We start from the raw sequence: 11781 nt of genomic DNA, 5'->3' as shown, positions 1-11781 counted from the left end.
GACTTCAGATATTTTATTTTGATTTTTTTTATTGCCATTATTGATAGTAAAGTCGTACCTCAATTTTCACTAGAATACTACTAGCATTGCAATTTTTAGCTATTTACAGGGCTGACGATTCTAAGATTGCTCAGTAATCTCTTAATTTACTCCTTTCTTTGTGCGTCAGACATAGTTTAATGCATTTTTTGTCAGTATACCTGGTGTAGTAATTACTTTTGTCTGACTTTATTACTTTCTACATTTAGTCATGTAAATTTGAAATGCATTTTCCTCACATTTTAATTTTCAAACTTCGTAGTTTACTTTGATTTTTTGTTAGTTAATGAAAATCCGAAGAAAATGATATTTTTTGAAAATTTCTCTAGAATAATTTTTATTCCTCGGACTTTGTTGTTTTTCAAACATTTCTAAACTAAATGGTAGTTTTTGCTCATTTTTGGGATTTATTTTGTAACCCGTAATTCTTATTAATAAAATAAGTCTTCATGAAAACTCTGTAATAGTTTTAAGGAGTACAAAAAAATTTTCAGATTTATTTCTTGTTTAATTGTAAATATTTTTTTAAATCTTCATTTTCATGGGATTTTAACTTTTACATTGTTTATGTTAATGATATTTTTGTAGAATTGTTTCCTCTATATTTTTTTAGAATAATTTAAAGTCATTAAATATATTTCATTCAATTTATGCTTGAAATTTTTAAAATATTTTAAAAGTATATAACATAATTTCCCAATATCATTAGGTTTTTAAATTTTTTTTTTAAATTTTCATTAGTCTTTTTCGTTATCTAGCTATCCAATTTTGTTTCGAATAGCTATAATTCGAAATATAATATTACATTGTTAAGTTGAAAAAAATAATAATAACCATGTATAACATACAATATACTCTAATATACAATACACTCTAATATACAATAAATGTTAGGTTATAATTTCAGAATTAACAATGTGTTTAGATTATACTTCGTTAAATAAGAAACATATTTAAATATGGCAAGCTGGAAGATATATATACATATATTTTAATTTGTGTAAATATATATATAGTTCCTTTTATGTGAACTTAATTTTTATCTTAGACTAAATCAGAGAAATCAGATGACTTGTTAAAATTAAAAGTCATTTTAAAATGAAAATTAATTCCTTCATTTGTTTTAATTTTTTTCATCCCTTGTCCTTTATCATGAAAATTGAATTAATTTTTCTCCTTGGAATATTGCAGAAAAATCTGAAGACTTGTTAAAATTCAAAGTCATTTTAAAATAAAATTCAGTTTGTGAAATCAATCTCTTTTACGTCCTTCCTTTGTTTTATTTTTTTTTATACCTTGTGCTTTATCATTAAAATTAAATTAATATCATAAAGTTAATTTTAATTTCTTGTATACTGAAAATTTATATTCATGATTAAATTCAAATCTATGTCAGAATCAATATGTAAATCACAAATTATTCCTGATTCAATATGTTTCTGCGGAGCGAAAAACCATTTCATGTCATTATGATTAGAATGCATCTACAAAATGTCTTGCTCAACATTAACAAATTCAAAGGAGTAAAATTACAAAATTAATTAAATGTTAATGCACTTTTTTCTTTTTAATTTGTTTTCGATTGCTAAATCATTTTTTGTTAACTAATTTGTTGCTGTGAATGTAATAGTTAAATCATAGTCATAAACAACGGAAATAATTTAAATAATTACAATTAGTTAATTACAATATAAATAATGCAACTAATTTTAAAATATTAGTTCGGACGAAGTTTATGACTTTGCATTCAGAACATACCCTTAAGAAGTATAACCCTATAGCCTCTGTAACTCTGTGGGGGAAACATTTTGAGCGTGTTGGGTCATCTTGACCATCATTTAGTAGCAGGTGTTCCTTTGTAGCACTCCTTACAATGCCCTTTGTTCATTTTGGGGGGAATAAGTTTGTGACGAACCGTATCTGTCATCGTAAGATGAGTGCTTGAAAGAAACACCTGCCTGAATAATCTGTTTGAAAGTTAATTGAGGGGGAGGGTGGAGCTAAACATTTACATTTCATATCTTGAAGGCAATAGATTCCTTCCAAGAATCGAACACACTGTCAATGTCACACTAAAGTCATATTTTCATTAAATCAGTCATATTTTCATTCAGGTTCAAATAATAATAAACGAGTTTCTTAAAACTTGAAATACGGGTATCCAGTCACTTGATGGTATCTTTCAGGAAGTAACAATTTGTATCAATTGTTAAAGTAGTTCCAAATCGAAATTTCGAAGCGCGTTTAATTTTTCTTTTCCTTTGGAAATTTATTTATATAATGGCTACCACAAGCGTGGACAATCGCGATTTCTCACTTGTTTACAAAGCTTTCCATCTGAGAGAAAGTGCTCCAAATGGAATGATTTGCCTTTGCGGGCTTGAAAAAGAAGATACTGTTTTTTCTAAAGATGAGGAAGGAGATATTGAAAAAAATATTGATAATGCTAAATTTATGGGATCTTTCGCCAGTCTTTCTTAAGAATGATTCTTTTCAAATAGAAAATATAATGGTACCAACATGTGATGATGATATTTCATCAATTGACAAGTTGAAAAAGGTTTTTCGTGATATGTCATCTTACAAGAGATTGGTGTGGTGTGGCAACCTTCTGATTGAATTCCACGAAGAAAACCAATGCTGTCGGTATTTAACGTCTGCTCTGAAGTTCTATGTAAAAGCGATTGAATACGTGAGAAGCGTTCTCCTTCGCTATATCCTTCCTGTTAATACGAAAATTAAAGAACTTTTAAGGCTTTCATCTAAATTTTGCGTTCACCAGAGTGTATTTCTCGAACTCTTGAGATTGTTTATTATAAATAGATTTTATTATTGGCGAGACTCTGTGACTATCGATGATTTTTTATTGTTAGAAGATATATTTAGAGCAACAAACGAACTTAAAATAGATATATTTGCATTATGGAAAAAAGTAGACAGCAGATATCACGATTTATTTACTGAGTGTGTATATGATAACGTTGAAATTTTTTTTCCATTAATCAAATTTGGAAAGACAGAGTGCATATCAATAGAGAGAGGTAAATATTTGCTGGCATCATTGAACTTGTAAGTATTATTATTTTTCCATTTAATTTATTCTCTGTTTGTTAAACTATTATTTCTTCGTATCGAATTTTTGAGAGTATGAAGTTGTGAGAGTATTATATTATTTTTTATATCAAGTGCAAAAACCCTTCAAATTGCCCCAAAATGTGGAAAACTGCTTCATTTACAGTCATCCAAGTAATCACCGAATATCAGCATTTTTTTTTTTTATTTCAAATTTTTTCGCAAAATGTTTTTATTTACCAGATACACTTGTTTTTTTTTTTTTTTATTACAGTATTTAAAATATTGTATTTAAAACAAGAACAACATTGAAAGTTTTTTTATTTTCTAAAATTTTTTTACGTTTTATTTGTTTTGCAAGTTATCGGCATAATTTCTATTAAATATTACTATTCATGTGAAATACATTTTATTATTAATTGCACTGGAATTAAATAATCTTCCGGTTTGACTGACTTTTAAAATCCACTTGCTCGCAGGGTGTGGAGGAAAAAAAACGGACAAACAATTTTGATGAGAACTTTATTAAAAATAAATAATCACAAAAAATAATAATAGATTTACTAATACATAAATTTAATTGACAATAAATAGCAAAATTTAAATCTGATTAACAAAGCGGCAGTCCCGAGGCGCAGATGTTTATTGAAAGCAGTAGACCGCAAGTCACCATAAAGGTGTTTCGTGGAAAGGCCACAGGGGTTAAGCACTTTTTTTTTTAAAAAAAACTAAAAATAATTTTTAAAGCCTGTAATAGGTTTTCTTTCAACCAATAATTAATCTATTTTATTAATTTGGTTATTATTATGAAATCATTTAAATTACATAATTCCCCAATGAAAAAAAAAAAAGAAATAGAAAATTTTGAAATTTATCATTAATTTTTTCTCAAATAACAATATACTGAATAAATTACTAAAACGATTTGCATTTGTATCAGCAATTCTCAATGAACTTTAAAATTCAAAAAAATGTTACAAAATTTAAGAAATACTAATTGTTTTTCTCTGATAACTTTGACATTTCATAATTTTCCTTTTCAAAAGCCGCAATTCGGTTAATTTATTCAATTTGATCTTTATGCATACGCCAAGAAGTAAAAGACTAAAAGTTGCTGCAGACTTGCAAATTCAACTGTCTAACATAAAGTCTATTTTTAAAACTGGTATGGATGAAAGAATGAAAAAAAAAATTAATTATTCGCAGCAAATTCACATCTGCTAATTTGCTTTTTTTAAAAGTCAGTGTTCCACCAAGGAAAGTTAATGATTAAGGGTTACGTAGCTGGAAAAAAAAATTGTGAAGCCTCCTGCTTTAGAGAATTAAAAGTTTACATATAATATATAGTTAAAAGAAAAAAATCTGAGCACCTTTAGAACTACTACTGGTCGGATTTTTATTCTGTAAAATGCTTTGATAATTATAAATTATTAGAAATTTGTATAACAGTTTTTATAATAGGTATTATAATTTTTACCGAGGCGGAATATACTTTTTGGGACGATACAAAACGCACTTTTTTTACAAACTTACTTTTTTTCCAATATATACGGATTTATCCTCCCAATAAAGGAGGTAGACAAAGTTCTGAAAAGATGGTTTTATAGTTTAACCGCTATAGTGTTTCAAATTTTTCTTACCCTGATATGCCAAGTTTCGCATCTTATCGTTTAAATTATTTGATAAAATACAATAATTCTTTCACAAAAAAGCCCCTGGCCCAGAGGCGAATATGTAATATAGAGCAGGGATGGCTCAGGGGGTAGAGCGTTCCCCACTGCAATAGCTTGTATAACAATTTTTCTGTCAAAGATTTGATTTTTAAATTTTTTTTTCTTTTGTGATTCCTATTTCTTTTGTATTCTTACTGACTTCAGGAAGGTAATCCTACTCAATCTATTACCCTCCCTAAGCACAGGAATGCCACCTTAATTGACAAGATTGGGCTTATCTCTTATCTCTGGACTATTTTTTTTCCCCATTTTTCTATTGATTCACTCACCTAAATGTCTAATGAATTTTACGTGTTTAATTTGAAACTTCAGGAATGTAAAAAATTCTGTTAAATAAAAATGAAAATGATTCTAATTGTAAACAATTTTAGCTCAGGTCGAAAGATATTGGGAAATTAGCGGGTTTTAGAAGAAAAGAGGACAATTTCGCTTAAATCATCGCGGAAATTCGTGCCGCGACAGACCTGTACCCCTAAAATGATAACTTTCAAAATTATTAAAAAATTGAAGATTGAATGTAATTGGTGGTAAGTTCATGCGATTGCCCGGCCAATAAAGCTATAATTAGAATCAACTGTAGCTGCATAATAGTAAAATAAGTAAAACCTGGAGAAAGCCTTTATTTTTTTGTAATTTTTATTGAGTAAAAATTATTTAAAAATTCATGAAAATTGCATCACTTGTGGAACAGAGACCAAGGAGTCTTCTTTGGGCATATTAGGATTTTTTTTTATTTCTTGTTACATTTTTTATTTTGCTTTAAAAAAAATTTGAGTGTAAGGGGATTTACAAATCTTAACATGAACATTACTTATACCATTCATCCAACTTTGCCATCAAAATTTAGCAAATAATAAGACTCATCCACCATAAAATGCTTACACAGTATTTGAAGGGCCTCTCATTCCTTTTTCCATCACGATTTGGAATTTTGACCACGTTCTGACATAAAGAAAGTAACAGGCACAAGACTAAAAAAAAAATTACTGGATCATAATTATAATAACGAGTTATAACTTTGAAAATGCTATGTTTGGAACCTAACGCGGTAATTGTTAAATCTGGATAACTTATAAAATAGGATGTAGTATTAATATTTTTATTTTTTTTTCTTCCAAAAAAGAGCGGAAGAAATTTATCTTGTTTTTGTTCATAAATTTTAAGATTAAAGTTGAATTGAGCAAGATATATTTAATACAGCAGGCCGAGCAAGCGTTGAACTCGTTGTCGTGTGAAAGGGAGTTCAAATCCAACAGACCGATGAATCCCAATGGTGACTGGTGCACGCTAAATTCTACTGGAGTCACAAAGTCCTCCAAGTTAACAAAGCAAATCAATACATCTGGAGATACTGATCCAGGAGTTTCCTAGCCTTCTGGATTGGGTTCGAAATTACAAGGTCACGGAGTGGAACATTAGTAGACGTAAACTCAAATTGGGGTCGGCCGGTCAGCGACGGTTATAAATTAAAATACTTTACAGCAAATCAGGATTAATATATGACTACTGTAAGGTATTTTGTTATTAATTATATTCTTTTCATCAATTATATCTATTACATTCATTAATTACATTTTTTATATTCGTTAATTATATCTATCAATAATGATATTTGCACTTAAAAAGCCAGAAACTAATGATAAGCCTCACTTTCAAATTGTGCTGTTATCAGGCGGAAATTCTATAAATTTGAAAAGTATTTATCTAGAAATTATGCTAATGGACTGTTTGATGTGCAAATGTCGATTTTGAACAACTGTGGCTTATCATTATATTGTACCAACCCTTATATTTTAGTAATTTTAAATTATGTTTTTTTCCTGTTACAGTTGGTGTGTGTCAATAACAGTGAACAGTGACTATAGATACAACTCCACAACATTCCGCGGTCTGCAAACTCTGCGTTTGTTTTTTCTAGCAAAGTCCAAACACATTAAATCGCCTACAGGATCCTATGCACTGAAGTTATTGTGGAATAGTATAACAGAACCCTTCCTGTGTCAGGAGGTGTTTAAAAAGAGTGTCATAGCAATCAAGCATGATCTAAATGTCTTAACTGCAGCATGGGATTGGTATGTAAGTCATGTGTTGGAAAACGACGTCTCACCCAGAGGACCAAGATCTCTGGCCCATCTTTCAAGGTGTTCCGTTCGTCGGCAACTGGCGACATGCCTTCAGCTTCCGCGTGGTGTTGACCAGCTCGGTGTTCCAAAGATTCTAAAAGATTATATTCTTTTGGAACATGGAAAGCTTTTTATTTGTGCATAACTGAAAATGCTGTATAATTTCGATGAATAAATTTCACTATAATAAATAAATTACAATTGTTAATTTTACATTGTTTCGACTCGACACAAAAGATAAACTTTCCCATCTTTTCCTCGGAAATTATTTAAACTCCAGAATACATTGCTATACAAATTCGTAGCAGAAATGTTAAGCTATAACATTTTGTAGGAAATACATTTTCAAAACACGAATTTTTTATTTGCAGGTTTTATAATACAGAGCATCGCTTGAATATTAATTATATAAGTGATATTTTTCACACGAACAGGGAAGTATTGTACACTTTTATGTTTTTAAAATATGATTCTATTAGTAAAATAATAGAGTCATATCAGACTTAAGAACCTAAAATTGCGATGGTGTGCAGAAAATGTACAAAGAATTTGATAGATTATTATTAATAATAATATTCGATTTTTAGGTCGAGAATATTAACAGTAAAACTTTCAAAAAGGATTGCAACCAAATTTTCAGCAAAAAATAAATGCCTTTTAAGCACTTAAAAAATAATTTAAATTTTTTTTCTAATTAAAAAAAATCACATTTTTTCCTCTCCATGTTAAAAGTTTATTATAAGTATAAAATTATCAAAATAGAAAAACATTTTAAAAGATTTTATATAATCATTTGAAAGTAATAATTTTCAGACAAAGAACTCAATTCTTAATTTTATTAGCCACCACGAAACATTTTATGCACAATTTTAAACATATACAATACAGAACTCCTCATTATATTTTTAAATTACTAATTTTTCTTCAGTTGTATAAAAAATTTATTTAAATATAAATTTTTAAATGTACACTCAACAAAAACATTTACAAGATTAGTATTTGTAATTATGTTCAGTATTTCTTTAATGAATTATCCCAAAAATTTATTCAATAATTCAGAAATAAAAAATTCAATCAGCATTGTAGTTTAAAAAAAAATTTCCTGGAGTAAATTATTAAGATATGGTTAGTAATATATTTATCATATTTAACAAATTTGAAATGATCAAATATTTAATTTCAATTATTTTTAAGTCAAGTGGTAAAGAGATAAATTATAATCACATAAGATTTCTTGAGGCATTTGCTGAATAGTGAAATAGTCATTCAGTTCATAATTTTTTTTAAATCTTCCCTCTAAAAATTATTCTGTCTTTAATCATAAAATAACTCAAGAGTATTGAAAATAATAACAAATCCCATAACATAAAATAAAATTTCTTATCAAAAAAAAATCATTTTTATTTTACTCATCAGTATTTATTATAAATAAATTTCCTCTAATTTGAAATATATTTATCTTACAGACGTGAATTTTATACCCATTTATATTTCAGCATGGAAATTACATCGGAAAATATTCACTGTAAATAATAATGCAATGTACATGTAGTAGAAATACTTTTTACTCATTAAGCGTTTTAAAATATTCATTCTGTGGATGATTGTATAGTCTCATTTGGTTCAAGGTAAAAAACTACTTTGTAGTTTTTTACGTTGGAAACACTGACTGCTTTGTTTAAATAGTGCAATGTCAGAAGAATAAATAGGTGCAAATTTGCCTTTTTGTGTATAAAACACATATAAATTCTAAACTATAAGTTAGAATATCTCGAGAGTAGTTTAATTCAACTGAGCGTGAAAAAATATGTCAGAAACAATGCCTCATTTGCTATTGTTGGCGAAATTTAAAAATTTTATTCTCATCTATCAGCACCAATTTCTCTCAAATATAAATATATACACCTTTTTTTTTTTTTAAACTGTTGTTTGTTATTTTTTTACTTATTATTTCCCCCCCTTTTTTTTTTCATTTGTCTATTATTTTTCTTTGTTTTATTCTTCATTTTGAACATATATTTTGGCAAAATTAAGGTCTAAGCACTAGGCAGCTAATATTTTCCCTGAATCCTGAATTTAACCCTTTGCAAACGGCTGGCACAGCATATGTGCCGCTCAAAAAACTTGCCCTTACAATGGCGTTGGCGCAGCAGCTGTGCCCGCTGTTTCCTTTCCCAGAACTTGTTTGATCACCCATTATCCTGTCATTTCATCACACTCCTCTTTTAAAAGACCCTTTTGTTGGAAAAGGAGTTATCAGAGTCTTCTTTGACTTGGCTGAAAGATATTTAGGTTTTTTTTCTATTATTTGGTGAATTTTAAGTGCTTATAAACTCTTCATAGTCTTTATGATAGCTGTGCTATTTTTCATTACTTATTTTCATTTGAGATCTATTTCATAAAATTATTCAATATTTTATTTATTTTGTTTATTTTAGATTCGGAGTCTTTTCTTTGCATTATTATTCCCCTTTTGTGTTTAGAACACCATTTTAAATTATTTTTTAGTAAAAAAATTTTATTTTCTATAGCAAATATTTTATACAAAATTTCATACAAAAATATTTTATTTTGTAGCAAAATAATTTATAAAAAAATTTATAAAATAGTAACTAATTAAGTTTTTGTAGTTAAAATGAGAATAATTCAAAAATAAAAACGTATTTAGCTTCTCATAGCAAAAAAAGAAGAAAGAAAAACAGAAATTTCTTTTAATAAACTAAATTGCGCTTTTTCTGATCTAAAGGGAAAAAAGCTATTTTTGAAGAAATTATTATTAAAGAAAATTGATCCAAAACTAAATCTAACTCTCTTTTTCAAATACAGATTGTTTTTTAACTTGTTCAAAAAATAATTAGTGGATGAATTTAAAATCCTAGTATTATTATTGTCCCTTTTTAGTATATACCAGGAGGAAACTTGATTCATTTCTTTTTCTACCACTTATCTATTTTTAGGCCGAGAAATGATTCTTGAAAAAGTTAATCAAATTCATTTTAAATAACGATATATAAACTCAAACATAAACATGATTATGAGTTTATTTTATTAGAAGAACTGCGGAAAATTAAAGGAATTCCCAATAAAATAGAGTGAAAGAACAAGTATTAGTTCTTAATGGTGTATTGAAGGGGAACAGTTATATTTATAAATAACTAAAGATCAATGAATACTTAAAATGCTTGAATTATCTTTTTAAAAATTAACAATTCTCAGATTTTGTCAGGTATGATGTATTTTAAAATTATGCAGAATCCTTCGTGTTTCAAAATAAAAACGATAACGCACCAGACGAGACTTTGGAGGTCTGCAAAATTGACATATGAATGGAAAATTGAGCTCTATATAGATTTTTACTGCACAAGACCACCTTAAATGATAATGGTTGAAAAGTGAATAGAGTTTTTGTTGTAGATAAAAAAAAAGAGGTTCAATAAAAAGGATTGCAGTCTGAAGATAAAATCATTCAAACTGCGCCTATTTTTGGTAGTTGTCTTGTGTTTGGAAGGCAGAAAAATTATTATGTGAACATCAATAGGATTGTTTTTAATATGTGACCTTGAACAACAAGTTTACTCTCAATTAAATAATTTCCATTTCTCAAAATGCCACCCACATGATAAACAATTTTTCATTATTCAATTCATGATTCAATTTTGCTTAAAAAATTTTAATATTAGAGTTCTATTGCTTGTTTGTTTTTTCCTCTTCTCAGAAAGAAAAATATGAATGGGACAAAAATTGTATCTTTTTCTGTAAATTGTTGTATTTATACACCTGTTCTTGCAAAATTTGGGTGAGGGGGTTTCATATCTAAAATTAGTTTTCTTTCCAAAGCTGCAGTTTTTCTTTAAACAAATGAAATTTCTGGTCTAATTTTTTTTCAATGAAATGCTTAAAACCGGAAGTTCGCGTGAATGTTGCAAAAGATTTTTAGGGAAGTTAAGGCCCATCATCGGGATTAAAACTGCATGGGAGCCAATGCACAGAAATGTCGTAGTACGCGGTTAGAGGCGCTTTCTTATTATGAACTGTTCAGAAGCACACGGAAACAGTTCATAAAGGGGAAGCGCTTCTAGTGGCGTATGAGGATTCCGAGCATGGGTTTATTGGCATTTTTAATCCGAATGGTGCGTTCAGACTTTTCTAGCAATTTGTGGCAGCATTTACACTATTTTCTGTAATATATTATGTTTTAAACTTGTCAATTATTACAAAAATGGACTAAAAAGGTCATTTAAAAAAACTGTAACCTGGAGAGAGAAACCGATTACAGACTTGAAATCAGCGTTACTAAAGTATTTAAGAGCTGCTTACAATCTCGTTTTACACAAAACAAAACAAAAATTTCTCCACTGTAATTTCTCAATGTTTAAAATTCCCATATTTTTGCCGCTTTTTCGACCTTTTTTTTGGGGGGGGGTCTCCGTTAATTTCAGTCTTCTTTTGTAGAAAAGTGGGAATCAGCGATTTCTCAGAATAACTTTTGAGACCCGCGATGGCTCAAGGGATAGATTGTTCGCCTTCCATGAGGTGAACCGGGTTCGAATCCCAGGGATGGCTAGTCGATACGAATTCCGCATCCGTCTTGCCCTGACCACAGTGCTGGCGTGAAATATCTTCAGTGATAGATGGATCATGTATTAGAGTCCCCTTGCCGTCTAGCTAACCGGGAGGGAGAGATTTTCGTGGTTTTCCTCTTTATGTAACGCAAATGCAGGTCCATCCAAAAAGTCTTCCCCCAAGGCAAATTTCTCCCAATAGTTGGCCCAGGAGTTCCCTTGTCTTCTGGATTGGGTTCAAAATGACAAGGC

General features: G+C 29.0%; 1 protein-coding gene across 3 annotated transcripts in view; it reads left to right on the top strand.

Moving 5' to 3' along the window:
- LOC122270833 (uncharacterized) overlaps nucleotides 1-7162 on the top strand; it is a 23994-nt gene extending 16832 nt beyond the window's left edge. For 2 of the 3 annotated variants that reach the window (XR_011637379.1, XM_071183991.1), the window contains one exon: nucleotides 6674-7162. Coding sequence is in view for 2 of the 3 variants with exons in the window: in XM_071183991.1 (XP_071040092.1) it covers nucleotides 6674-7112 (439 nt within the window). In the remaining variant the exon portion in view is untranslated. Of the gene's footprint in view, nucleotides 1-2113; nucleotides 3109-6673 lie in introns of those variants that run through there. The other variant, XM_016053499.3, reaches the window with a different exon arrangement.
- The last annotated feature ends 4619 nt before the right edge of the window (nucleotides 7163-11781 follow it).

The sequence above is a fragment of the Parasteatoda tepidariorum genome, chromosome 8 (genome assembly GCF_043381705.1).
Source record: "Parasteatoda tepidariorum isolate YZ-2023 chromosome 8, CAS_Ptep_4.0, whole genome shotgun sequence".
In the NCBI taxonomy this organism is placed as follows: domain Eukaryota; kingdom Metazoa; phylum Arthropoda; class Arachnida; order Araneae; family Theridiidae; genus Parasteatoda; species Parasteatoda tepidariorum.
This window is presented reverse-complemented; position numbering and strand designations above follow the sequence as displayed.